At 49.2% G+C, this 26,921-nt stretch overlaps 1 protein-coding gene across 8 annotated transcripts; it reads left to right on the top strand.

The window, feature by feature from the left end:
- The first annotated feature begins 975 nt into the window (after positions 1 to 975).
- On the top strand, positions 976 to 25,836 carry SMKR1 (small lysine rich protein 1). Of its 8 annotated transcripts, none has more exons than XM_046020930.1 (3): positions 976 to 1,117; positions 1,483 to 1,531; positions 9,030 to 11,203. In XM_046020930.1, the coding sequence occupies exons 2-3, from the start codon at positions 1,495 to 1,497 to the stop codon at positions 9,221 to 9,223; spliced, it is 231 nt and encodes a 76-aa protein (XP_045876886.1). In that variant the 5' UTR covers positions 976 to 1,117; positions 1,483 to 1,494; the 3' UTR covers positions 9,224 to 11,203. The 8 variants fall into 8 exon arrangements, 6 of the variants coding, with proteins under 6 accessions (XP_045876886.1, XP_045876889.1, XP_045876885.1 ...); XM_046020933.1 differs by having other exon boundaries at positions 1,028 to 1,117; positions 9,026 to 11,203; XR_006820523.1 differs by lacking the exon at positions 976 to 1,117 and adding an exon at positions 25,786 to 25,836 and having other exon boundaries at positions 1,179 to 1,531; positions 9,030 to 10,611.
- Positions 25,837 to 26,921: the final 1,085 nt, after the last annotated feature.

Raw genomic sequence — 26,921 nt, 5'->3', positions numbered from 1 at the left:
AATGTCTAGTTTACAATGATGACAATGTCAAGGGGGAGGATCCATAAAGGAATTTATAAGGAATACTCGGGCCTTGGACTCTTCATTGGAGAGAGGAGTTAGAGATGACGGAGAGCCAAGAGACTGGGAGAGCAGTGTTGCCACTGACAACCAACAGAGCCACTAAGGGAGAGATGCCCTAAGTCATGCCCTAAGTCCAGAGAATAGTGCGACCTGAAGACTGGAACTCAGCTGGAGGCCATTCTTTCTGCTGGGGGCTGTGTCCTCCCAAGAGAGGTAGTCACTGACATTATCAGATGAGCCATCAGTGAGGAGACACTGAGGCACAACAGCAGAGAGCTAAGGACTGGACTTTGAGATCAGCCAACACTTGAAGTGCAGCAGGAGGCAGACATGAGATGACTGAGTGATGCCGGGATAAGCAAGGGGCATAATGCGCATATCAGAAGCAAGTGAGGAGACTTAGAGGAGGAGGAAGGGAAGGGGAGAGCAACATTAACTTAGGCTCAGGCATCAAGGAGAAGGAAGAAGGGGCCAGGCTAGCTAGAATGAAGGGGGTACTTTACTGAATCACGACCATTAATCCATTAGCGTCTCTTACACTGCTGCGGCATACAAAAATGAGTCTAAAAAAGGCTGCACACTGTGGAGAACACAAGTAAACATCTATTGGGTTGAACTCACAAGGTCGGAAGCAGAACCGCCCCTATTGTGTAGCCTTACTTAGGGCCAAAGAACCTTTTTTCCGGCCTTTACTCTCTTGGGGCCTGTACCAGGGTCTATATGAACACTTCCCCCTGTTTTTCTCACTTCATCCCTCAAAGGCTGCATGTCATTTTCCAAAAAATGTTCTGGAATCTTCGATGACTTCTCCAAGATCAGCCAGTGAGTGGCGGGGCTCTTACGGCGGAACCCGCCTACTCCAAGGCCAAGCACCACACCCGCCCGAGCTCCGCCCGGTCCAGGCTCCCAGCGCGAGGCTGAGCTTCTCTGCACTCGCGGCCGTCGCGTGAGGTGAAGTGACCCAGCTAGCGCCGTGAGGCCGGCAGGGGACTGCGGACAGACTGCCCCGCCGTGCCCAACCGCTGGGCGTCAGGCCCCGGTGTCCTAGCAACAGGTAAACACCGCGCGGCCCCGCCCCCCGCGGCGCTCGCAGCCCAGCGTTTGTGCGCCCGGCCCCGCCGGCGCTCACGAGCCCGGCGCCCCCCAGACTCCGGGGCGTGCTGGCCGTGAGTCACGCGGCTCGCGGCCTCGGTTCGGTGGGTGCCCAGGCTCCGCGTGGCGGCGGCTGGGTGGCTGGCTGCCCCCTAACCCCGCCGGGCTCCCCTGAGCGTCTGGGGCTCCCGAGAAGCGTGGCGAAGTCCCGGGCCGGCGACGGTTCGCGGGCGAGTGCGGAGGCAGCCGGGTAGGCGGCAGGGATGGGCGCGGGGGCGCCGCCCCCAGGCGATGCGGAGAACTGGGCTCTCTCTCTCTCTGTTTCAGGATCGGGAACCCATGCCACACTCACCTGCTCGACTGAGGAGTTACCATGGTAATACACGGCTTATTTAAGTATAAGAAGTTCCGAGGTTTGCGCTAAATTAGTTTAATACCGTTCTGCCGCGTCGAGGCACGCTTTGCCAAGATTTGTTACCCACAGGCACCTCCGTCTCCTGTCGTTGTGGGGGGGGGGGGGTGTCCAACCTAGTGATCTGACACGGGGTGTAAAGATGGTGGGGGAGAGGGGTTGCCCAGGTGGTCTGCGCGCGCCAAAGGGGACAGAATCAGGCTGAGCCCTCTTTTTGTGACTTGGTTTGTTTTCGTTCCTTGGTTCTGTTGAGCCACTTTCATAACCATGTGTGTGGGAAATAAGGAGAGGCGGGTACCGGGGCGTGAAACCCCAGAGTGCCGGCACTGGTCAACAGCGACTGGCCCAGGCACTTACCTTCTGCTGCCGCTGTCCTGGGTCCTGTGCAGGATTCTTCTCTCCGGATTAGAGGCAGAAAATGAGTGCTGTTGCTACCCAGATTGCAGGTTCTAACGAGTGATTCCCTCTTCCAACCCTAGCTTAAAGAAAGGCTTTGGAGGAAATCTTTTGTGCAGCGTATTCTTGAATTTTATGCCCAGGAAGGCTTGCAACTTCCTTAAACTTCCATCTCACCTCTGAGTCGTTGGCGCTCACAGAGCTCCAACTTAAGCCAAACCACTCCCAACTTCCCACTGAATCTCTCCACCAGAGAACATGTCCCAACTGTGTTCAAAATCCAGATCTTTTAATCACTACCTGCTCCGCACTTTCCAACGGCATGCTCATTCTCTGGCCTGGAGCTCATAAGCACTACTGTTCCTCAGCCTTCATCCAGTCCCTTCGAAGTGCTTCCTACCCTCACTGCCACCAATGGGTCAAGTCCTGCCCTCCTTATCATCTGCCTGGACTCTGGCCCTATTCCACTACCTCTGTCCAGGGGCTCTCCATCTCTTTTGTCCTCCTCCTCCACTAGTTTGATGGTCCCAGAATGGCTATGACCTTGTAACCCCCACCCCAGGACCTTGGGAATTTCCAGTCTGCTCAACTAAGTACCGCTGGGAGCCTAGAGTCATGGGGCCTCAGCCTCTTGAGCTTATTTACCATATTAACTTCTCTACTTTAAACAAAATGAAACAAAAACACATCCCACACTAACCCACATTCTTCTTGAAGCCTCCTGCACCCACCCCATCTCAAGCTATTGGTCTACTTTTTTGCAAGATGGGCCCAGCTCAGAAGTACCCCCTGCTGCCATATTGCTCCCCAAGCCCCCATGACCTTGTACTCCCCCATGACCTTGTACACCTCGCTTCCAGAGTTTCACCTATTTCTCCTTGGAGAACCTCACTCCTCATCCCCATTTGTCTCTAGTATAGAAATGTGTTTGGGATGGGACGCCTGGATGGCTCAGTGGATTAAGCATCTGCCTTTGGCTCAGGTCACGGTCTCAGAGTCCTGAGATCAAGCCCCACATCGGGCTGTCAGCTTAGTGGGGAGCCTGCTTCCCCCTCTCTCTCTGCCTGCCTACCTGCCTACTTGTGATCTCTCTGTCAAATAAATAAAATCTTAAAAGAAAAAAAAAAAAGAAAGAAATGTGTTTGGTAAATCTGTGTTCCTCCTACTTCATATAAAAGCACTAGATAGATGTCTCTTGATTTAAATTGTGGCATTCCCCGGGTTACTGTACATGGTTGGTATTGTCATTTTCATTCAGACCCCAGGGAACTGAAGTGAAACGGTTTAATAAAGCCATTTAAGCTAATGGATTCCCACTGGCCCTTGGGTAAAAGTTAAACATCTTAGCTTCCAAGGCCTGCAGGCCAGAGTTGCACACTGCCTACCTTCCCAGCCTAAACTCCTCTCACTCTGTGCCCCCTCCATGGTCACTTGGTGTGGCCTTAGCCACACTGATCTTTTTTGAGAGGTCCCTTCAATTTGGCATGTTCCCTCCAGCCTCAGAGCCTTTGCACAGGCTGTTTGCCTGGAAATTCCCTGCCCCTCAGCCCACAGGAACCCTTCTTCCTTCCTATCCAGAACTAGGTCACTCCCTGTCCAACATGTGTCATTATAATGCCAGGTACCCTGGGCTCTCACTCACAGTAGAGTGAGTAGATCTGTGTGCAATTTCTCCCTCACTGGACTGTAAGCCTCATGAAGACAGGAGTCCGGAATTGCAGGTCCTAGTTCTCAGTAGAGAATCTGTTAAATATTTATCAATTATCAAATTCAGATTATCAAATTCAAATTATCAAATTATCAAATTCAGAAAAGCAGATATCTACCTTTGCTTTCTAAATCCTGGGACTGAATTGCATCTGAGTTGCAATGTATTCACCTAGCAAATATCTTTACTTACCTATGAACTTGCTAGACATTGGTCTAGGCCCTAGGAATTCAGTGCTGACCTCACAGACAAACTTCTGGCTAGGAAACAAACAATAAACACATGAACAAAATAGCATGATTAAATAGTGGAGTGTGCTTGGGGTCAGAAGCTGGAAGGTGACAGGGCTGAGGGGGTGTTGGGAAACCATTCGTACGCCCCAACCTCCACTGCTTGCCTGGAACAGTCCCAATTTATGTTTATTGAATGTCTTGATTTGGACAATAAGTTATGTGATCACCCCAGTAATAGAATGTAGACGCAGTATCTGCGAGGGTTTTCCAACTTGAGCAGAGTCCCACACAAAGAGAAGTAACCAGTGATTTCCCTGTGAAGGTCTGCAGGGAAGAGGCAGGAACAACGAGCCACTGAGTGGGTTCCAGAACTAGAAGAGAGGACAGTGGCAGGAGCCAGTGGTCTTCATTAAGGAGTTTGGAGATTTTCAAGTCAGGAGCCATGTGTTCTGGGACCGGAAACAGCCAAGAGCCATGGAGTTGTGTTGGACCGACCCAACCTACTGAGAAACTGAAAGTTTTCACTCACAAAAATTTCTTAACAGATTGGGGCGCCTGGGTGGCTCAGTGGGTTAGGCCTCTGCCTTCAGCTCAGGTCATGATCTCAGGGTCCTGGGATCGAGCCCCTGCATGGGGCTCTCTGCTCAGCAGGGAGCCTACTTCCTCCTGTCTCTCTACCTGCCTCTCTGCCTACTTGTGATCTCTCTCTCTCTGTCAAATAAATAAATAAAATCTTTAAAAAAAAATTTCTTAACAGATTTATTGAGGTTTAAGTGATGCATAATAAATTGGACATATTTTAATGTACTATTTGATCAGCGTGGCATCTGGATGCTCCCATTAAGCCATTACGGCAATCAGGGTGACAAACACGTTGATCACCCCCCGGAAGTCTCCTTGTGCTCCTCTGGACTCAGAGGAGCTCGCTTCTTGCTTCTCTGTGTATCACTCCCCTCGAAACCTCCCATCTGGGGCAGCCGCTGATCTGCCCTGCTTGTGTGGATTAGTTTGTAATGTGTAGGAATTTTTATATATGGAATTATAGAGTGTGTATGGGTTTTTTTTTGGTCTGGCTTCTTTCACTTGTATTATTATTATTTAAGATTTTATTGTTTTAAGTAACCTCAACACAGTGTGGGGCTCAAACCCACACAACCCAAGAATCCCACACTCCTCTGACTGAGCCAGCCAGGCATGTTGTAGCTGTAGCATGCATCAGCGGTCATTTTTATTGCTGGATGGTATTCCAGTGTATGGTTATACCACGGTCTGTTTATTTGTTCACTCACTGATGGACTTTTGGGCTGCTTTTAGCTAGCACAAACTTACTATGAACATCGCCTATACAAGTCTTAGAACAGATATACTCTTTTGGCTGGATCACATGGTAGGTATGTTTTTAACCTTTTAAAGAAACTGCCAAACCGTTTTCCAGAGTGGCTCTTTCGTTCTAGATTCCCACCAGCAGTGTAAGTGTAAGAGTACCAACACTTGGTAGGTCAGTCTCCGTAGCCTGAGCTATTCTAGTGAGTGGGTGCTGGTATCTCATTGTGGTTTTAATTGGATTTCCCTAAGGACTTGATGTTGCGTATCTTTTGTATCTTTTCCTGTGCCTGTTGGCTGTTTGTGTATCTTCTCTGGGAAAGTATCTGTTCAAATCTTCGACCATGTTTTATTTATTTATTTGTTTGTTTGTTTGTTTTCTGTTTTATTACTGTGTCTTGAGAGTCCTTTATCCATTCTGGATATAAGGGCTTTATCAGATATGTGATTTGCAAATATTTTCTCCCAGTTTGCTTTTCATTTTCTTAACAATACCTTTGGAAGAGCACAAGTTTTTCATTTTGTTGATGAATGTATCAATTTGTCCTTTTATGGATCGTGCTTTGGTGTCAGATCCAAGAACCCTTTGTCTAACCTAAGGTCATAAAGTTTTCTCCTATATTTTCTTCTAGGACTTTTATACTTTTTGGTTTTGGATTGAGTTTCATCTTTTTGCAAATGGATATGCATTGTTCCAGCCCCGTTTTCTTAAAAAAAAAATTATTGTTGCTGGATTGTTGAGCATGATGCTCAAGAAAGAGTTCTTGAGACATTTTAGGTGCAACTTAGTAAGTTTATTTAAGTAGCACAGGGACAGGACCCATGGGCAGAAATTGCTGCAGATTTGTTGTACAAAGCTAGTGGTTCTATGCTTAGTGCTCAGGAGGGAGGCACGATGCGTGGGGAGTATTAGATCATAAATGTTTTCTTTGAATTTCTTCTCATAAGACTACTTTCACAAGATTTCTCTGGCACTTACCGTTCAGCTCAGTATGAACTATCAGTGAGAGTTACGGGCAGTCATGAGACCCTTCAAGGATGTAGCAACCAGTGTGTATTTGATCCTTATCAGAACCATGCAGGCTACAGGTCAGCCTTCTGGGCTGAAGAACATTTTTCTGCTTCTATCCCTCATCAGTCATCCTTGCTCTATGGAATTACTTTTGCACTTTTGTTGAAAAGCAGTTGTTCGCTATGTGTGGACCTATTTTTGGACTCTATTCTGTTCCATTGATCTATTTGTCTGTCTTGACACCAATACCATACTTTCCGGATACTGTAGCTGTATGATAATTCTTTTTTTAAGAAGAATTTATTTATTTATTTGAGAGAGAGAGAGAATGAGAGAGAGAGAGAGAGAGCAGGAGCCGGGCAGAGGGAGGGCCAGAGGGAGAAGCAGACTCCCTGCTGAGCAGGGAGGCCAATGCAGTACTCCATCCTGGGACTCCAGGATCATGACCTGGGCCGAAGGCAGTCACTTAACCAACTGAGCCACCCAGGTGCCCCCCAATAATTCTTGAAATAAGGTAGCTTTCGTCCTTTAGCTTTGCTCTTTTTCTTCCCCTTTTTTTTTTAAGATTTTATTTATTTATTTGACAGAGAGACAGTGAGAGAGGGAACACAAGCAGGGGGAGTGGGAGAGGGAGAAGCAGGCTCTCTGCTGAGCAGAGAGCCCGATGTGGGGCTCCATCCCAGGACCCTGGGATCATGACCTGAGCCGAAGGCAGCGGCTTAAGTGACTGAGCCACCCAGGTGCCCAGCTTTGCTCTTTTTCAAAGTCCTTTGCATTTCCCTATGAATTTTAGAGTCGGTTTGCTATTTTCTACAAAAAGATGAGAACTTGGAATAAAAATATCAAACATTTGTGTGAATTTTAGTTAGCAAACTATTTTAGAGATTAAAACACTTCTGGGGGGGCAGTTATTCCAGGTAAGTTGTATGGTTGACATGCAAAAAATTATAAAATCATAAATAAAGCCAAGACCCTCAAATCTTAAGAGCTAATGACAGTGTACATCCTAATACACTGAGGGGATCTTTTATCAGGAGGTATGGTTATAATATGGGTTTTCATATATATATTTTTTTAATTTGGATTTCCACATGAAAGCCAGGCCACTGTTGCAAGATACTCTCATCTTCATTCCTGGGTTTTGTATCTAGGAATGTATTCCATTTCACTTAATAAAAATGTATTTTAGTGTTTTTAACACATTGACTATGTTTCTCTTTGATTAGCCTGGGACATTTTTAAAGTGCGATGCTATCAACATGGCATCTAGTTTATATAAATATTTGGCCCTTGCAGGTGTTCTTGATAACTTACACATTCTTCTCTTTTCCCTTGCCTAGAAGAAACCTTTCTTTTTTTTAAAAAAAAAATATTTATTTAACAGAGAGAAATCACAACTAGGCAGAGAGGCAGGCAGAGAGAGAGGAGGAAGCAGGCTCCCCGCGGAGCAGAGAGCCCGACGTGGGGCTCGATCCCAGGACCCTGAGATCATGACCTGAGCCGAAGGCAGTGGCTTAATCCACTGAGCCACCCAGGCGCCCCAAGAAACCTTTCTTAATAATACACGTTCAGGGGCGCCTGGGTGGCTCAGTGGATTGGGCCGCTGCCTTCGGCTCAGGTCATGATCTCAGGGTCCTGGGATCGAGCCCCGCATCGGGCTCTCTGCTCCGCAGGGATCCTGCTTCCTCCTCTCTCTCTCTGCCTGCCTCTCTGCCTACTTGTGATCTCTCTGTGTCAAATAAATAAATAAAATCTTTAAAAAAAAAAAAATAATACACGTTCATCTGTTACTTTATGGGTGGGTCATAGGACACAGAGAAGTCAACTCAGCTTTGCGCAGCTCTAGCAAAACTTCAGATAGTTTATTCCCATGTCAGGATGGTACCCATTCCTTTTCTCAGAAGGCACTGGCCTAGCAGCACGGTCATGACCAGAGCCAGGGTGATAACGGACGCTGGCGGACTCTGGCTTGCACGGTGACCTTGTGGAGCCTCCACGCTTCCATTTTTAAACCGGCATATGCCTCTCTCCCTCAAAACACAGCTTGGAGGATTAGTGGTGATAAAGTGATGGGGACAATCACTTATTGTTTCCTTCAGGTCTGACACTATACTAAGTGCCTTGTATTTGTCTCAACCCTCATGACTGCTTAATGAGATAGCGGCTGCAACATAACAAAGGCCAAAATATGTGTCGGCATCCAATTATCTAATGTTTTTAATTAAATTTTTATTATAAAATTTCTATATACACACAGAAATAGAGTAGTATAATGAATCCCCATGTATCCATTTCTCAGACTCTGAAACTGTCAGGATTTTGCCACATTTGCATCATCTGTCTTTTGGGGGGAAGGAGGGGAGCTGCAGTATTTTAAAGCAAATCTGAGACCTTCTTGCAGATTTTAGTGTGCATCTCTGAAATGTGTAAACATTTTCTTCCATGACCCAATGCCATTATCACATCTAACAGAATTAATAATTCCTTGATATTGCCAAATGTCCCCAGTTGCCTAAAAATGTCTTTTTGCAGTTTGTTCAAATCTATGCAAACAACGTCCACACGACCATTAGATTAGGTTGGGTCTCTTTTAATCTGGGTGCTTAACACACATTCATTGAATTAGATCGCATGTGACTTTTCTCACGCCATGCAAAAATTTTTTGCTATTGTTACAGTTTTTTCTCCTCAGGAGTCACTTTTCTTATGTTCAATAGGAAATGCTTGAGATTATTTCAGGGTTATTAAAAACTAACTTATGCCATGTATGTACTTGTCTTTGAAAGCCAGGTAAAGGGAAACGGGGAAAAGGCCGAGGCAAGTCTCACGGGAAGAAACAGAAGAAACCGGAAGTGGACATCCTCAGCCCAGCCGCCATGCTGAACCTCTACTACATCGCCCACAACGTTGCCCACTGCCTGCAGCTGCGAGGCTTCCGCTGGCCAGGTGCTCCCAAATCAAAGAAAGGGAAAAACAAGACTTAATAGCATTTCACAGAGAGCAGAACTTGGGGACAAGAAATCAGGATAACACAACTACTACAAGCAAAATAGACTTTACTGAAGACAGTTTGACGTGCAAGCTAAGTGTGCTTTTCTGTGGTAGTTAGTGTTAAAGAAATGCATTTTACTTCCCAGCTAAATTCAGCTAGAGTTAGCCAGTTTGCTTTTTCAGAAGTCAAGGAAAAAAGTCTGAGTAATTCCTACTGAGCATGGTGGAATTGAAAGGACTTTAAAAATTATTATAATTCTGGGTCAGAATAAACTTTGTTCTCAAAAGGCAGTTCTAGCCTGCATGTATTTTATTTTGCCTCAATGGGTTTGTTATATAGAAAAGGCATGCCTAGGGCACCTGGGTAGCTCAGTTGGTTGAGTGCTGGACTCTCCATTTTGGCTCAAGCCTTGATCTCAGGGTGATGAGTTCAAGTCCCTGCCCTGGGCTCCATGGGCTCCATGCTGGGCGTGGAGCCTACTTGGGGGAGAAAAAAAAAGACATGGCAAAAAGCACAGGATTTGCTTCTGAACCTTCTCTTGGGCACTATTTGCTTTCCCCATCTCTTTCTGGAAAAATAATGACTACTTTGTTTCTAGAATTTTCTTCTCAGCAGTCTGACTCTTGGCTGATTTTAATGAGCCAGGGATGCCAGTGGGCACGATCGTCAGTCCTGCTCCGACCTGGGTAGGGTGTATAAACAGATGACTCAAAGGAGCTGACAGGGGACCATGCCCCGTTGCGGGGAAAGGGAGCAAATCGGCATACATCTCTCCCCTCTTTCCATTTCACTGGACTCTCCTCCACACTTTTCCTCCACGCTTACATCTTCCTTCCACCTTCGGCAGGCTTCCTTTTAAACGTGGCTGAGCCTGAGTTATGGACCTGGTGCTAGAAACTTGCTGTGGGCATTCTGCTGCTCTTCCATGATCTCCCCAGTCTGTGGGAGACACATAAGAGATGAAACTGCAGTTCTTGCTCTGCAGTCCAAAAGGCCTAAAAGCCCCAAATGTGAAACTTGGAAGCAAAGACATTTTGAAGTATAAACACCATCTCTGAATCACTTAGCATACAGAACACCTTTTCTGCTCTGTGTTCCTGGCATACCGCACCACGTTCCCAGCACGGACACCTGCACCGTGGTCTCCAGTCTCAGCTGGGAGTCCGAAGCTGGTTTCTCTAACGCATGCCCTGACCGGGGATGACCAGCTTGCCTGAATTACTTCTAATGATGCCACGGCTTGTTTCATGAGGACCTCAAAGGCTCACGGAGCGCGCTAAGAAAGGCTGCAACGGAAGACTCAGGATCTCATAAGCATCAGAGGAGAAAAAGCAATCACACAAATCCTTGTACTGGAGAAGTGGGGCGCTCGCACCACACGTAAGTTTGTTGGAAATGACATTCCTGTAGCTGTCCCATCTGTGTGGACTCTGAGACCCTGACTAGTTGCCAGAGGGGCCCTGGCTCGCTCAGGTAAAGGTTGGTGCTGCTCTTAACCTGGAGGGGGGGCCGCTCCGTTCTCTGTGGACAGGCTTTGGGAAGGGAACACCCCGCCACTCTGCTAGACACTGCTGGGACCAATGCAAGTGGTTTCTGTTTGGGAACACTAACTCCAGTTCAGCCCTTCTCAAACTTGCATGCTGCAGGGTGGCTGGGGCGGAGGGTGGGGCGGTCAAAGAGCAGAAGGGTGGAGGTGGGGAAGTGGCCTTCCTGCTCACAGCCCCCGCCAGGTGCAGCTGCTGGACCACGCCTGGGGAGGAGCTCCGTTACTGTGGCCTAACCCGGTGCCAAAATGCTTGTTGAGTCTTTGAGCTTGTAGGAGGTCTCCTGCCCTTCTCCGCCGTGCTTGGTTCCAGAGCTGGTATCTGAGCGCTCATGCTTACTGGAACGCTGGGGAGGTGGGATTTGCAGAGCTGTTTCTGATCTTGTCCCCAGCATGGATGACGTCATCCAGGGAGCCGTGCCAGGTGGCAGACATTTAAATAAAGGCTAAGGAGATCATCTGGAAGTGTATTTCTTCTCTTGAGTTTGTTAAATGATGAGCAGAAAGGCTAGTCAGCACTGGAATAGAGGAAGTACTAATCTGATCAGCTGGGGCACAGTTTATACCCAGCGAAGGAGGCTGATGCATGGGTCCCCTCATAACGGAGGGCAGCCTGTGTCTGTTTCCCCTTCGATAGAGTGACTGCTGTGTTATCACTGAGGACCAAAAATCCACAAAGAACATTACTGGGAAATTGAGGAAAAAATGAATATAGGCTTTAAAATAATGCTGTATTGATGTGAATTTTTTGGCCATGATAATCTTTTTTTTTTTTAAGATTTATTTATTTGACAGACAGAGATCACAAGCAGGCAGAGGCAGGCAGAAAGAGAGGAGGAAGCAGGCTCCCTGCCGAGCAGAGAGCCTGATGTGGGACTTGATCCCAGGACCCTGGGATCATGACCTGAGCCGAAGGCAGAGGCTTTAACCCACTGAGCCACCCAGGTGCCCCTTGGCCACGATAATCTTATTGTGGTTATATGCCAGAATGATCTTTTCCTCAGGAGCTAAAGTGTTTAGGGGGAGGGGTAGTGATGTATGCAACTTACTTTGAAATATTTCAGGAAAAAAGTTTGCATGCGTGTGTGTGTGTATAAAATATATATTTTAACATGTTGCCACATTTGTACTCTATATGTAAAATACACATATATGCATATATAATATCTATACTTGTATAATATGCTAGAGAGCCACAGATTAACATTTTGCCACATTTGCTCACTATGATTACATGTATATAGAAAATATATATGTATATATGTGTGTTTTCATCTGGATACATGTATATATACACTGTGTTTGCACGTGCAAATATCATAAAAGTTTCCTGAATCTAGGTCAGTGGATCTCCCTGGGGGGCTATTTTACCTCCTAAAGGACATTTGGTGATGTTGGAGATACTTTCGGTTGCCCCAGTCAAGGGGGTGCCCCCAGCATCTGTTAGTAGAGGTCAGGAAAGCTGCCGAAGTCCTCACAGTGCTCTGGACAGGCTCCCCCAACAGCAGATTCTCCAGCCCCAAATGTTATGGCACCAAGGTTGAGAATCCCAGTCCACATAAGGGGTCTGTGTGTTCACTGTACCTTCGTTCAACCTTTCTATAGGCTTGAGATTTAAAAAAAAAAATACAAAAGTGGTATTTGAGAAAAAAAAAGGTGAGAGAGAAAAGATGTGTGACAGAAAGGTGAGGAAGTGAAGAAAAAAACAAGCAAATTCTTTCCAGGATCTCGTCTATAAGGGGATAAATCACAGCAAGGGGAGAAGAAAGCACTCCCGTCAACCACACTAACCCTAACCCCCCCAATCCCATGAAGAACTATCCTGGGTGTTCATGTTTAGTAATACCTGACCAGTAACACCAGTGCCGTCCTTAAGGCACAGCTGGTTGGACAAGCAGGAGGCTCCTGACCCGTGAAAACTCATCCACTGGCTGCTGTGAGGGAGCCTGGTCTATTTCAAGACCAATGGGTCCATCCGAGTCTCCGTCCTGTAAAGACCCAGAGGACCAGGCATGTAGAAAGCTGACACTTGAAGGAAGCATAGAAAGAGACCATGAAAGAGCTGGAGCCTCAGCGGTCCCGAAAGAGCTGGAGCCTCAGCGGTCCCCAACAAGCTGAAGTTGCGGAAAAGCAGAAACTTACGGTCAGCAGAACTCAGGCAGCAGAGGAGACATGTGCGGAGCCCAGAGGGAGGACATGGCTGTGGCCTGGATCACTTCTCCCCTTCCCACTCCCCCTTCTACAAGCGAGGTGAGGGGGACCTCTTCCCTGGGAAACACGCGGTGGCCGTGGGAAATCCAGGGAGAGGTCCTGCAGGCACCAGGGAATTTGGGACTAGGGCTCAGACAGATGGGCTGGCCAGGAGTGTAGGTTTAGATGTATTCCTGGCAAGGAACCAGGGGCTGGTCAGTTGTAGAAATAAGAAAGTTGCGCTGAGTCAGGAGCCATGGGGACAATCTCCTTTCATGGGACAGAAGGAAGAGGAGGGACTGTTCAAGATAGAGGAGGAGGGCGAGAAGAAATCTCGAGAAAGGGGGGTCTGTGGGGCCACATGCTGCACGGATGTCGGGGAGGGTGAGAGAATGGGAACCAGGACCACGGTTTGTTGGATGAGGGGTCCTCCTGTGTGGGGCTTCTCTATAAAATAGGGGAGGAGCGTGAACACGGAAGCTTTGGCTGCTGGTACACAAACCCAAACCTCCTGTCAGAATGCAGATCTGCCCCTGGCCCCACAGTGCCTTCCTTATCTACCCCCTGGTGGTGGAAGGATGTATCCTGTGTCGCTGCGTTTCTGTGAGAACCCAGAGATGCCCCAGCTTGAAGCGGGTTCACCGAGTTGGCCCGATGCTCCCGGTGGCTGGCAGCCATACACACAGCGCCACCTGCTGTTGGATTTGGGGGCTGCATCGTGTTTTGTCCTGCGGGTTAAAGCTAACTTGGGACTGATTTTCTCCTCACTTGACCTTCCTTACGTTGATAATCCTATATTGGCAGTTACACTCTAAAAATACGGTATGGTATGATCATGTGACCCTTCTGCTTCAAACATTCCCATGGTGACCCACTGCTCTTGGGATGCGAGGAGGTTTCGCGCTAAGGTCCCCAAGTGCTGATTGGACAGGTGGCTGCATCCTCCCCACCTCCCAGCACGTTTTCACCCTCTTGGCATTCCCGCCACTCCAGCTCCTTTATGCCTCAGACATTTTGCTCATATTGTTCCCTCTGTGTGAGACACAACTCTCCCTTTCCCCTGGCTAACTCCTGGCCCCCCTTTTAGATCCCAGCTTCGCATCTTCCAAGAGAAGTCTCCCTGACCCAGGGCCAAAGCAGGTCACATGCCCTATGCACTCTGCAGGGCTCCGTATGTCTCCATACTGTTATAGTTAAGTGGCTGGTTGATTAATGGTTCTCTTCCCTCCTAAAATGTAGTACTCTGATAGCAGGCCTTGCCGGCTTGCCCCTTGTGCTTGAGAGCACAAGCATGGGGGGCAGCAGAGGGAGAGGGAGAAGCAGACTCCCCGCTGAACAGGGAGCCCGATGTGGGGCTCGATTCCAGGACCCTGAGATCGTGACCTGAGCTGAAGGCAGATGCTTAACTGACCAAGCCACCCAGGTGCCCCTTTTGAAGCTATTTATGCTACAGTAACAATCCCAAAATTTCAGTGGCTTAAAACAACAAAGGTTTATTTCTTTTTTTTTTTTTTAAGATTTTTATTTATTTATTTGACAGAGAGCACAAGTAGGCAGAGAGGCAGGCAGAGAGAGAGAGGAGGAAGCAGGCTTCCTGCTGAGCAGAGCGCCTGATGCGGGGCTCTTTCCCAGGACCCTGAGATCATGACCTGAACCCAAGGCAGAGACCCAACCCACTGAGCCACCCAGGCACCCCAAAGGTTTATTTCTTATTAAAGCTCCAGTTCCTGGAGGGCTGACGCAAAGGTTTATTTCTCCCTCAGGCTCAATGTCCATTGAGGGTGGGCTGGGGGCTTGCCCCATGTCACCCTCACTTGGGGGCCCGGGCTTACAGAGCAGCCTGCATTTGGGGTGTTGTATGTTGCGGCAGAGAGAAGGAAAGAAAGAAATGTAAATTGCACATGGATTCTTGAAGTTCCCACCCAGACAGATCACTTCCCATTTTACTGGCTAAAATGAGCCACGTGGCCACAGCTAACTTTAAGGGAGTAGGGAATTGTGATGCCACACATGCCCCACAGGGGAACCAGAAATATTTGCTGGACAGCGCTAATAACTATCTGAAGCATGCATTGCTTCTGTAATAAAAAAAGACTCAGAGGGGCGCCTGGGTGGCTCAGTGGGTTAAAGCCTCTGCCTTCCGCTCAGGTCATGATCTCAGGGTCCTGGGATTGAGCCCCGCATCGGGCTTCTCTGCTCAGCAGGGAGCCTGCTTCCTCCTCTCTCTCTCTGCCTACTTGTGATCTCTGTCTGTCAAATGAATAAATAAAATCTTAAAAAAAAAAACCCTCAGAAAACAAGAAAGGAAACACAATAAAAAAGGCTGAGAAACAAGTGGTAGAGAGAGGCAGCTTCAGGAAGAAATGCACCTTCAGGACACCACATCTGTGCTCTTGTGTTCTGTTTATTGAATCACCTGTAGAGGTGACCAAGGGGTCAGGATACGTGAGCAAAGCAGAGGCTTGGTTTGGTTTTGTCTTAATATTTATTTATTTGAGAGAGCATGAGCACAAGCAGGAGAGGAGCAGAGGGGGCAGAGGGGGAGAAAGACTCTCAGGCAGTCTGATATGGGGCCCGATCCCAGAATCCTGAGATCATGACCTGAGCTGAAACCAAGAGTCTGACACTCAACCGACTGAGCCACCCAGGCACCCCTAAAGCAGAGTTTTATTTATTTTTTTTTTAAGAATTTATTTATTTGACAGAGATCATAAGTAGGCAGAGAGGCAGGCAGAGAGAGAGGCGGAAGCAGGCTCCCTGCTGAGAGAGCCCCGATGGACCCTGAGATCATGACCTGAGCCGAAGGCAGAGGCTTTAACCCACTGAGCCACCCAGGCGCCCCAAAGCAGTTTTAAGTCTCGAAACTCTTCTTACCTCTGACCACATTTTCTTCTCCCAATTTCTAGAGAAACCATTCAAATAAGATGATGGTTCTTAAATATTTTATTTTGATTGATGTTTAAATTTATCACAATGAAAGTCATAATCTGGCAATTACACTAATTACACTACTATTTGTATTGAGACTATATGCTTCCTGATGTCCTGTGTAAAAAAGAAAGCCCAAGATTTTGTCAGTTGCCAAAAAAAAAAAAAAAACCAGACACCCCAAGACTGAGCTGAACCTTTCCATTTGTTCAAGACAGAAGAGCAATGAGAGTCCCATAAAGCATGAGTTCCTGCTCTATGCTGTCTTCTCAGTGACCCCCTCGAGTCATGGAGCCTTAGTGATGACCCACCCCAGGAACCTTCTCTATAACCTGCTCTCAAAGCAGCATTTAGCCAGAGCTGGTCTCCTGGTGGATCTCACCCGCTCTCCCCTTCTACCTCCATGGCTACGAAAAGGTCCATTCGCTCTGCCGCATGGCAGCCTTACACATTCTGAGAGATAGTTCTCGGGGAGGACACCTGTTCTGCTCCAGGCCAAACTCTCCAGTTCCTTCAATCACTTTTTACTTAACATGACTCCTCTTGGTCACCCCGTTCTGGAATCTCCAGTGTGTCCTGTCCCCTCCAGCTAGGATGGGGCACCCACATTTCACATCTCAGGGAGGCCCTGGCCTCCTGAACTCTAGACATTAGACCAGCTCTCCAGTCCAGGCTGACCTGAGGCTTTTGGAATAGATTATCCATTTAAATAGCTTAAGGCTTGGTGCGGCCATTGTAGGAAAGTTTGGTGATTCCTCCAAAAGTTAAACATAGAATTACCCTACGACCCAGCAATCCCACTACTAGGTATATACTCCAAAGAACTGAAAGCAGGGTCCAAACAGATACGTGTACACCAGCATTCACAGCAGCCAAAAGGTGGAAGCAACCTAGGTGTCCATCAGCAAGTGAGCGGATAAACAAAACATGGTCTGTATAGACGATGGAATATATTCATCCTGAAAACAAGAAGGAAATTTTGACACAGGCTACAACATGGATGAGCGTTGGAAATGTTATGCTACATGGGGCGCCTGGGTGGCTCAGTGGGTTAAGCCGCTGCTTTCGGCTCAGGTCATGATCTCAGGGTGCTGGGATCGAGTGCCGCATCGGGCTCTCTGCTTAGCGGGGAGCCTGCTTCCCTCTCTCTCTCTGCCTGCCTCTCTGCCTACTTGTGATCTCTCTCTGTCAAATAAATAAATAAAAAATCTTTTAAAAAAATGTTATGCTACATGACCTAAGCCACATTCAAAAGGATAAATACCATATGACACATGCGTTCTCTTGAATAGGTACATTCGTAGGGCTGGAGTGCAGACTAGTGGTTGCCATGGACCGAGGGGAGGGCAGAAAGGGAAGCTGTTGTTTAATGAGTTTTTGTCTGAGATGATGAAAAAATTTAAATGGACAGTGATGGGGGCATCTGGGTGGCTCAGTCAGTTGAGTATCTGACTCTTGATTTTGGCTCAGGTCACAATCTCAGGGTTGTGAGATCAAGGCCCCATCAGGGCCTGTGCTGGGCATGGAGCCTGCTTGGGACTCTCCCTCTCCCTCTGCCCCCTGCCCCCTCCTCTAAAAATTCTTTTTAAATGGACAGTGATGATGGTTGTCCAACGTTGTGAATGTACCTAATGCCACTAAACCAGTTACTTAGAAATAGTTAAAGTGATCCATTTTTTTGTTGCGTATATTTTACCACAATAAGAAAACACAAAATCAACCAAGGCTCTTTGTTCTCCATCTGGGAGGGAAGGGACAGCTGATACAGCAGAGACTTCTCTCAAGAAGCTTTCTCTCTGCAGTTGAGCGGTGGTGGGGGGTGAGAAGCAGATGTGATCCTTCCTCCCCCAGGGCTGGCTCCCCACCCAGCTTCCGCCCTCTGCACACAGCCTTATTTTTCCTCCTTTTCTTGTGACTCAGAGAAACCAAGGCATTCTTTCTGGCCTCCTGCACAACTCCACTCAAGGCCCCCGAAGCACGCCACATGCCACTGCCCACTTGACCCTCCAACTGCTCGACCTGTTTCCTACAGAAAACACTTCATCCCTGGACTTGCTTGACATTCCCTGTTCAGAGTCTGTACTTCGCACCCGCTAATTCACACCTTGGATCTGTTACTCTGTAAACAGCCTCCCCCAGTTACACCAGCCTTGTGTTTTCGCTCCTGGATGAGGATGTAAAATGCATTAACAATCAATGAGGCAGAAAAGCTGCCACCGAGAGGTCAGGTTCACGGCAGGCTTGGCAGGAGCAGGCGTGCAGGAATCTGAAGGCTGGGCAGCCTCAGGCGGGCCAGCTCATCAGCTCATGCCCTTGGCCAGCGGGTGACCCTCAGCGGGTGGCTTCTTGGATCTCCTGGTCCCTGGCTTCTGGGGTACCAGTCACCGTTATATGGACCATAGTCACATTTGCCACGCATGGTCACCGGGAGAGCTGTGAACAGCAGTGTCCTCCCGTATGGGCCCCCCGTGGGCTATGGGAGTTGAATCGCCCACTGCCATTTGGTCCCTTCTCTGTCTCCAAGTGTCCTTCAGCCTTGACTTCTTTGGCAGTCTGCCCCCAGATGTGTGCAGCCCACGGTCTTCTGTAAGACCGCTGAGCTCCATCCACACCGCTGAAATCACCCTCGAGACTCTATCAAAGAGGGCAGCCTGTTGCTGTGTGTGTGTGTGTGTGTGTACATTTTCCTTATCCATTTGTCTACTGATTGACACTGAGGTTGCTTCCATACTTTGGCTGTTGTAAATAATGCTGACACAATCATAGGAATGTGTATCTCTTTTTCAATTTGTGTTTTCATTTTCTTTGGGTAAATACCCACTAATGAAATTGGTAGATCATAGGGGATTTCTATTTTTAATTTTTTGAAGAACTTCCATATTGTTTTCCACGGTGGCTGTACCAATTTACATCACTACCAACACTGCCTGAGGGTTCCTTTTTCTCCACATCCTCATCAACACTTGTTTTTTCTTATCATTCTGATGTTAGCCATTCTTACTGGTGTGAGGTGATATTTCATTGAAGTTTTGGTTTAAATTTCCTGATGATGAGTGATGTTGAGCATCTTTTCATGTGTCTGTTGGCCATCTTATAAACTAATTTTTTTTTTAAAGCACTGTCATAGTCTTAGCGAAGGGTAATTTTCAGATGCTGAACTGAATGTTTGTGGAATTATAATCTTTTTAACGTCTGGTTTTGTTGTCTTCACAGCTGTCTGTTAATAGCTGTGTGGTGTTCCATTCAATGGATGTATCATAGTCTACCTGAGGATCCGTGACACTGGGAGGTTTATATGGCTGCCAATTTTTGCAGTGATGTGTAATGCTGGATGAATGCTTTTTTGTGTATAGATTTGTTTTCTATTATTTTCTTAGAACAAATTCCCATGACTGGGATTACGGGGTCAAAAAATAAAATTCTTTATGGGCCATGCTGTTTTCCGGAGGACCAAGAACTGATGCACGGGGCCACTGGCAACGACTTGATTCTCACCCCTGCACTTGAGCCGAGCTCCCTTCTGCTGGTGAACGCACAGCAGCGCACTAATGCACAGGGACGGAACGCAGGCCGTGATCTGTTAAAACACAGTCCCGGTGCTGCCGTCTCCCTCTCCAGTTTGCACAGATGTACAAAGCCCATCCCACTGGCCCTGGATGGAGGGTGTCTTTGTGAAAGGTAGGTTTACTTAGCGTGGAGGTCAAGTGCTTGAGTTGTGGAGCAAGACCCTGGTGATCAAATCCCAACTCCACTGGGTAGTTAGGTGTGTGACTTTGGGTCAAGTTGCCCTAATACTCGTGGCTCTGTTTTCTCCTTTGTAAAATGAAAGCTGAAAAAAGAATGTATATTGTGAGGATGAAGTGAGGTGGCACACGCCGCTCATGCAGCCCGGTGCCCGGCCCGGTGCCCAGCCCGCGGCGGACGCACAAACCGGCACCGCAGTTCTAGCGATCAGACTTCGTACAGAATGTGGCCTTGACGCAGCCGGCTCTTCACACTGTGGGGCTGGCTTCTTCCTACCTTCAAGTCGGTTTCCACACACAAGTCCTCTGAAACGAACTACTTTAAATTCTCAGCCCAGACTTCATTCTGTACATCTGAATGGAAAGCTTAAAGTCAAATCAATTAACCAAAAGGACTCTGCGGAGAGTTCTGAAGAAGCAGGTGCTATGTCCTTGAACTTGGAGAGCTTACATATTTCAAACACTCACCTCTGAAAGAGAGAATCGATGCACAGACCTTGGCTCTGGATGGCAGGGAATGCCTGCTCGGTCGGCACTACCCGTCACTAGAGGGTCGGGCTGGGAAAGTAGAGATGATTACAGTTGTGTGGCAGACGTGAACAAACATATCTTCAATTCTGAAGGAAGGAATTTGCATTTAACCTGGGTGACACAGTCGGGTAAGCAGCCGACTCTTGGTTTGGGCTGAGGTCATGATCTCAGGGTCGTGAGATCGAGCCCCACTTGGGGCTCTCATCGTGCACGGAGCCTGCTTAGGATGCTGTCTCTCCCTCTCCTTCTGCCCCTCCTCTCTCTCTCTCTCAAATAAATTAATCTCTAAAACTAATATAACCACTGAAGAGTGACAGGAGAACAACTAAGTCTTTAAAAAAAAAAATACACTTTTTTTTTCCCCCAAATAAAATCCAGAGAACCAAGTGAAACTCTCTAGTGGCTTCTAGGTCCTATTCCATTGTTAACTCTCAGAGCTCCGTTGAGGCTGTCCCTGTGGACGCGGGTTTTGTTTTGCACACGACACAAAACTGAGCTCCACAAGGTTCGCTGTGTGAAGACATTCCCGTTCTCATGGTAACGGATGGTCCATCAGCACCAAAATGTATAAAAGGCAGCGGGCAGCATGAAGATGTTACTACGACAACTGGAACTTGGAGTATACATTTTTAAAGGCGAGTGGGAGGGCTTAATTTCACTTCACTTTCTTCAAGAAAGCCTGGGTAGGATGAGTCAGGCAGTTCAGAAAACCGGGGTGCCCTGGGGCCCGGGGTGTGGGCTCACGCAGTCACAGCACCGGCCAGAAGATGGGTGATGACAGTGTTGGCTACAGAATCCTGTGAAATCACCTCAGCAAGATGTTGCTCCATCAGGAGTAGTGGGAGTTGGCAGGATTACGGAGTCAGTATTACAAGAGAACTCTTGATTTTTTTTTTTTTTAAGATTTTATTTATTTAGTTGACAGACAGATCAGAAGTAGGCAGAGAGGCAGGCAGAGAGGGGAGGGGGAGAAGCAGGCTCCCTGCGGAGCAGAGAGCCCGATGTGGGACTCGATCCCAGGACCCCGGGATCATGACCTGAGCCGAAGGCAGTGGCTTAACCCACTGAGCCACCCAGGCGCCCCGAGAACTCTTGATTTTTAGCCTTCATGGAATTTGCAGATAGAGGATGACCAGGAAGGCGAGCCTGGGTGGCTCAGTCGGCTAAACCCTGCCTTTGGCTCAGGTAACGACCCCAAGGTCCTAGGATCAAGCCCCGTGTAGGGCTCCCTGCTCCACGGAGAACCTGCTTCTTTCTCCCTCTCCCCCTGCTGCTCCCCCTGCTTGTGCCCCTACCCCCCATCAAATAAATAAATAAAATCTTCAGGAAAGAAAAGATACGCCCATGAACAAATTGTTTTAAAAACGTCTGTATTTGGGGCACCTGGGTGGCTCAGTTGGTTAAGCCTCTGTCTTCAGCTCGGGTCATGATCCCAGGGTCCTGGGATGGACCCCCTCACTGGGCTGCCTGCTCAGCAGAGAGTCTGCCTCTCCCTTTCTCTGTCCCTGCCCCCCACCCCGCTTGTGCTTTCTTTCTCTCCTGCCCTCTCACTCTCAAATAATTTTAAAGAATCTTTTTAAAAATGTCTATATTAAAATAAATAAGCAAATAGTTCATTCTCCACAGTTTGGAATGTACAGGTACTACTAGGAACTTGAAAAGGAGATGACATTTTCATCTTCCTCCGAGGATGTGAATTTACTTCTCATTCTGGGCCTCACGGAGCTGAAAATAGTCTGGCGTGTGAAGGTGAACAGCTCCCGCTTCAGTACTGGGGCTACAGCAGGTCTGCGGACCCCGCCGAGGGGGGCCAGCCCTCCGTGTGTGGCACCAGAAAGGGTATTTGTGTCCCGGGGCCCTGGTCCCCCGCTTCCAGCTCTTAGTGGCGGCCGCCCACCGAGCCTAGCCAGCCCTCCCGGGGTCAGGCTGAGTGATTCCGCTCTGCTCCACCGTGTCCCGGCTGTTACCCGAACACACACACTCCTCTTGGTCTTGCTGTGTCTCCGCAGTTCACTGAGGGTGGCCTAGGTCACAGGAAGGTCTAGGTGGAGTCGGGAAATCAGCCTTTTTTTAGGCAGAAGAAGGAGCCCAAGTAGAGAAGCTTCTGTCCTCAAATTCCTTTAATTCTCCCAACCATCCTCTTGGGCTCAGAAGGGTGAAGTAACTTAACTCCTGGTCACACAGCGGCACTCAGCCAGGTCTGACTCCAAAGCGGAAGCCTGAGTGCACTCCCCGCCGCACGGTCTGGGCCAGAGTGACAGTGTGTGTGCACCACACCAGCCCAGCGTCCGAGGGAGCTTAGCCTCCCGCTCTCTTGTGAAGCTTTTGTCTCTCATGCTCCGCCTCACTGGGCGGGGTTCACGGGGAGGTTACTGCCTCTCCCAGACTCCCTGATGCTCTGGTACATTCTGATATTCTGCTTTCTATTCTCTGTATTTTGCGATGTTTTGAAGTCTGGGGTGGGGGTGGGGGCCTTGCAGGCCCAGAGAGGGACTGCCTCTCCCATGGTTAGCTGCTTTCTAGAAAGAGCAGACAACTCACCGGTGAGCCTACATTTGATTCGGAAACCAACCAATCCGCCCCTCGCCCCTCTGGCCCACATTCACCTCCGTTTATCAGGTCCCTACTACAGCCAGGAACTCTTCTCCTACCCTAAATCCCCCCAGGGCCAGACACCAGACTGCTAGGGAAGCCCCTGGAGCCAGAGCCCACTGAAACTGCCCCCACTAACCTGCCTCAGCCTGCCCAGCGCACCTACCTGCCTCGTCTATTCCTTCCAGCAAAACCCCAATAGAGGCTCTGGCCCGTGCTTTCCCCTCACTCCTGACGCCGAGGCCTGAGTGGCAGTGTACCGCCGCTCTTGGGAACCGTGACAAAGTTGTGTTGTTGTTGTTGACTGGATTTAGCGGCTTCGTCGGGAAAAGCCGGGATTACAGTGGATTTAGGAGTTGGCACTGGGCCCGTCTTCTTGCCAAAGGCAGGCACGACCGTGGCCGAGCGCCGGTTGCCCTGCATCCACTGCTTGGCTCAGCCTGTCATCTTCTTTTTTCTCCTTCCAGGCCGGCCAGAGCCTCCACTCCACGCCGACTCCACGCTGACCCAGGGTAGCCTCAGCCCCTCCAGGCGCGCCTGCCAAGAGCACGACTGGCTCTTCGGGAGTGATGCCCTCCGGTGAGGCTGTCTCCTCGCCAGTCACCTCCAGGGTGAGTACAAAGACCTGAACCGCAGCCACGGAAGCCGCTACCTTGAAGACAGAGTCAAGAAAGAGAGCAAAGTATTTCGGCCATGCCAATCATCTCCTGATCTGTGGGCCTGAATTAAAAACAAAAATCCTGAGTTTGTTTGCAGGAAGACGTCCCGGGCTTGGTCCCCTCCCTGGGGCTCTCCTCCTCCTCCTACAGCAGAGCTCCTCTTCCGCAGCTCCTGCCTCTTCCACCCCTCCCATCCAGTGCATGGCCAGGCCTGCGTCCTGCAGAGGCCTGCCTTGGACCAGATCAAGGACAGGACCTTGACCTCACTTCCTCCATTTCCCCCAGTGCAGAAGGGCTGGAATCTACCACAGCTCTGGAGAGAACCCATTTGCCTCCAACCAACTTTTTCCAGCCACAGGGCGTGACACTCCTTCCTGTGAAGTTGAATCCCTTGAGGCTGTGTATTTGGCAGGCATGAGGGGGCCTGTCCTAGCTCTCCAGGCCCTCGAGGGACCAGCGGGTGGCTTTCCAGCCTCGGGCCCCTGGGGCACCAGTCCTCTGTCCTGCCTCTCCGTCTCCACTGTACAGTTAATGTCCCCCAGGAACCGTCAGTGTCTTCTGGTCTTGTCTGTCTTAGCTGACCACCTGTGGTTCGGAATGTAAGTACGAGTACGGACGTGACCACACACAGGATGCTGGCGACACTGACCCAGTCGACAGATCATGTGATGTGAGCCATGTTTTCAGCCGTGGAGTCACCGCACGGATGACTGTGGCTGGAGCAGGAGGGCGGCTCCGGGAGGAAAAGTTTGGGTGGAAGCGCCAGCCGGAGAAGGGGCTGCAGGCTGGGCGGGAGGGCTGGCGGGTCCAGCAGAGGGGCTCACGGGGTGGGCTGGGGGGGGCAGGGGTGTGTCCTGGATCCTGGATCAGCGTGGGGGTGGCCAGGGGAGGAGGAAGCCCGAGGAGGTGCTGCAGGACAAAGGTGGAGATGGGCCCCTGAACGGGGGGAGTGGGGGAGAGGGACCCTGCGGATGTTTTGGGGGCAGGGGGAATGGATCCTTGTCGTAGAAGGGGTGCTTTGGCAGAGTTTCTGGATTCCCTGGTTTTAAAAGAATCACTCACTAGGCTATCTGCTGTTGCATGCTAAATGCTGCCCTTTCGACTCCTGCTGGGGCTTTGCAGAACCTTCTAGGAAACTCCTGACACCACCGCTTACTTAGGTGAGGGGTGATCCCCGTTCCAAATGGCTGGAGGTCCATGGACTTTGGAGTTGCTCCCAAATCATCACACCCTTGACTACTTAATTTGTGAGTTCCCAAAGACCTCCTACAGTATCTTCAAGATTTCAGGATCACCTGGGATGTAAACAGGAAGGTGGCATCGGATCTACTGCTGATTTCCAGCCCAGGGAACTAGGAGGGTGGAGGCTTGACCTTGAGTGCTCTGAGGACCGCAAGGGTGATATTTACACGGATAGCGCTGACAAGAAGCCTGACAGCTCTCCACTCCCGTACCTCACGCTCTTCCTGAGGGAACGTGGGGGAGTGGGCCAAGCTTAGAGTTCCTTTCTGGGGGTGAAAATTAAGTATCAAAATGTGACGGAAGACACTGGCCAACTAGAGAAAGCAAACAACACAAGGCATTTGTAGCAAGGGTGGCTGAAGACTGGGAGCACCCCCAAAGCAGCTGACATATTCAGACCAGAACCTCAGGGAGACACAGGAGGAGCCTTGTCCCCAGAAGAGGAGTATCTAGCTGAGTATCTGTGCTCCTGCTGCCACCGGCCGGCTCTCCAGCTGTGGAAGCTGCCTGGAGACTGCCGTCTGCTCACCCCACCTCATCCCCACCTCCCCAGCCCTACGCTTGAGGAAGAGCTGGTCTTTGACCAGACAAATTCCTCCTCAGACATGACTTTCTTCTAACCTCTCTCAGCCCGGACTTGCGCTCTCTCACTATTTTGGGTATCCCACCCCCTACACACATTATTTGTAATAATTATTTTTTGTTCAGGCTTTTCCATGTAAAGCAGTTTGCATTCATCTTCCCATGACCCGACAAAAACTATGTGAGGAGGGCACACTGGTAGTGGTAGGACTACCTTTTTTCCAAGTAAGGGAAGTGAGCCCAGAGGGCTGGGGACTGGCCCAAGGTCACACCAGCCAGGATCCATATTTGAGCCTCGGTCTTCTGACTCCTTATCAATGCCCTTGACTCCAACATCCATGAGTAAAGTTAATGGCATTTTACCTGTTTTAAAATATCTCCACACTTACGCCTCTACCATACCCAGACCGCCTGCGCACCGACCCAACCCTCTGATCCGCCTGCAGCTCATTCCTCCAACCTCCCAACCTGTTGAAATTCTACTTATCTCTCAAGAAGTAGCTTAAACATCACCTCCTCAGTAATGGCTTTCCTCCTTACTCAGGGAGAAGCAATCGTGTGTTCCTTCAAAGTCCGGGACAGGTGCACCTGTTCCATGTGTGCCTAGGACACGGATCCACACCCAGCCGCAGGAGAGCCCCGGAGACGGAGTGTCTGTTTAGCTTCTGTAGCGGGAGGCAGGCTCTAACCTGCTGTTGAGGGCGCCTAAGACAAGGAATGCCCCCCATCCGGAGAAAGGGTATTCAGGAGCCCGGCAGCGGAGAGGAACGACAGAGCCCACTGGAGCTCCCGCGTCCGGCTGCTCGGCAACATCATCAGTAATTCTCCCCATTCTTACCCCATGAGAATGAAAATGCTGTCACGGACACAATGACACTAACCCGTGTATAATCAAGAGTGTGTGTATCCTCCCCCCCCTCGCCCCAGCCTCACTCCCCAGAAAGGGAAACAACCCAGAGTCTTACCAGTGCCTACTTCCACTTCCAGTCCAGGATTTCCAGGAGGTGCCCATCGTCCTCTTGCCCCTCTAACCCAGCGCTGCACGACCTTCTTCCACCCCAAGTTCTCTTTGTAAAACAGATATTCTGTAACATTCCATTTACTACCCTGGAAAATGAAATTCAGAGGTGAAATCTCTTGTGTACTGTGTAGTACAGGGGACATAAGTAACTTATAAAAAATAAAATTCATTCAAGGAAGTAAATATCCAGGCACAACCCATCTAGGTGTCCTAATAAAAGAGTCAGATGGTTGCAGCTACAAGAATGCAGTCAGTCCGCTGCCGGGTGGCTTCCACCTCCCACCTCCCACTCAATAGTAAGCCAGGACAGTGTATTCAAACCCGGGTCACGTGGCTTCTGAGAGACTCAGTTTCACCCCCATGTTATGCCCCCTAGTGGCCGTGCTGTAGAGAAGGACTGCACTGAGCTATTACAGGGCACAAAGTTCTACAAGACTCTGCGCCTGACTACTCAGTATTGGCACCAGGTGGGAGCGTGTTGGAATACCGATTCTCGCGCCCTGCCTCCCATCTATTTAACAAGATCCTCAGTTTATCTGCATATAAAGTAAAGGTCGAGAAGCCTGGGGGACAGGGTAAGGGAGGAGGCCAGCTGCTTTCACGTAATAAGTCTTTTTCGATATGGCCATCAGGAGGTTCTCTTTACGGGAACTGCGCTA

Source organism: Meles meles, chromosome 10 (assembly GCF_922984935.1).
Source record: "Meles meles chromosome 10, mMelMel3.1 paternal haplotype, whole genome shotgun sequence".
NCBI lineage: Eukaryota > Metazoa > Chordata > Mammalia > Carnivora > Mustelidae > Meles > Meles meles.
The sequence above is the reverse complement of the archived record's forward strand: the minus strand, read 5'-3'. Positions and strand labels throughout refer to the sequence as shown.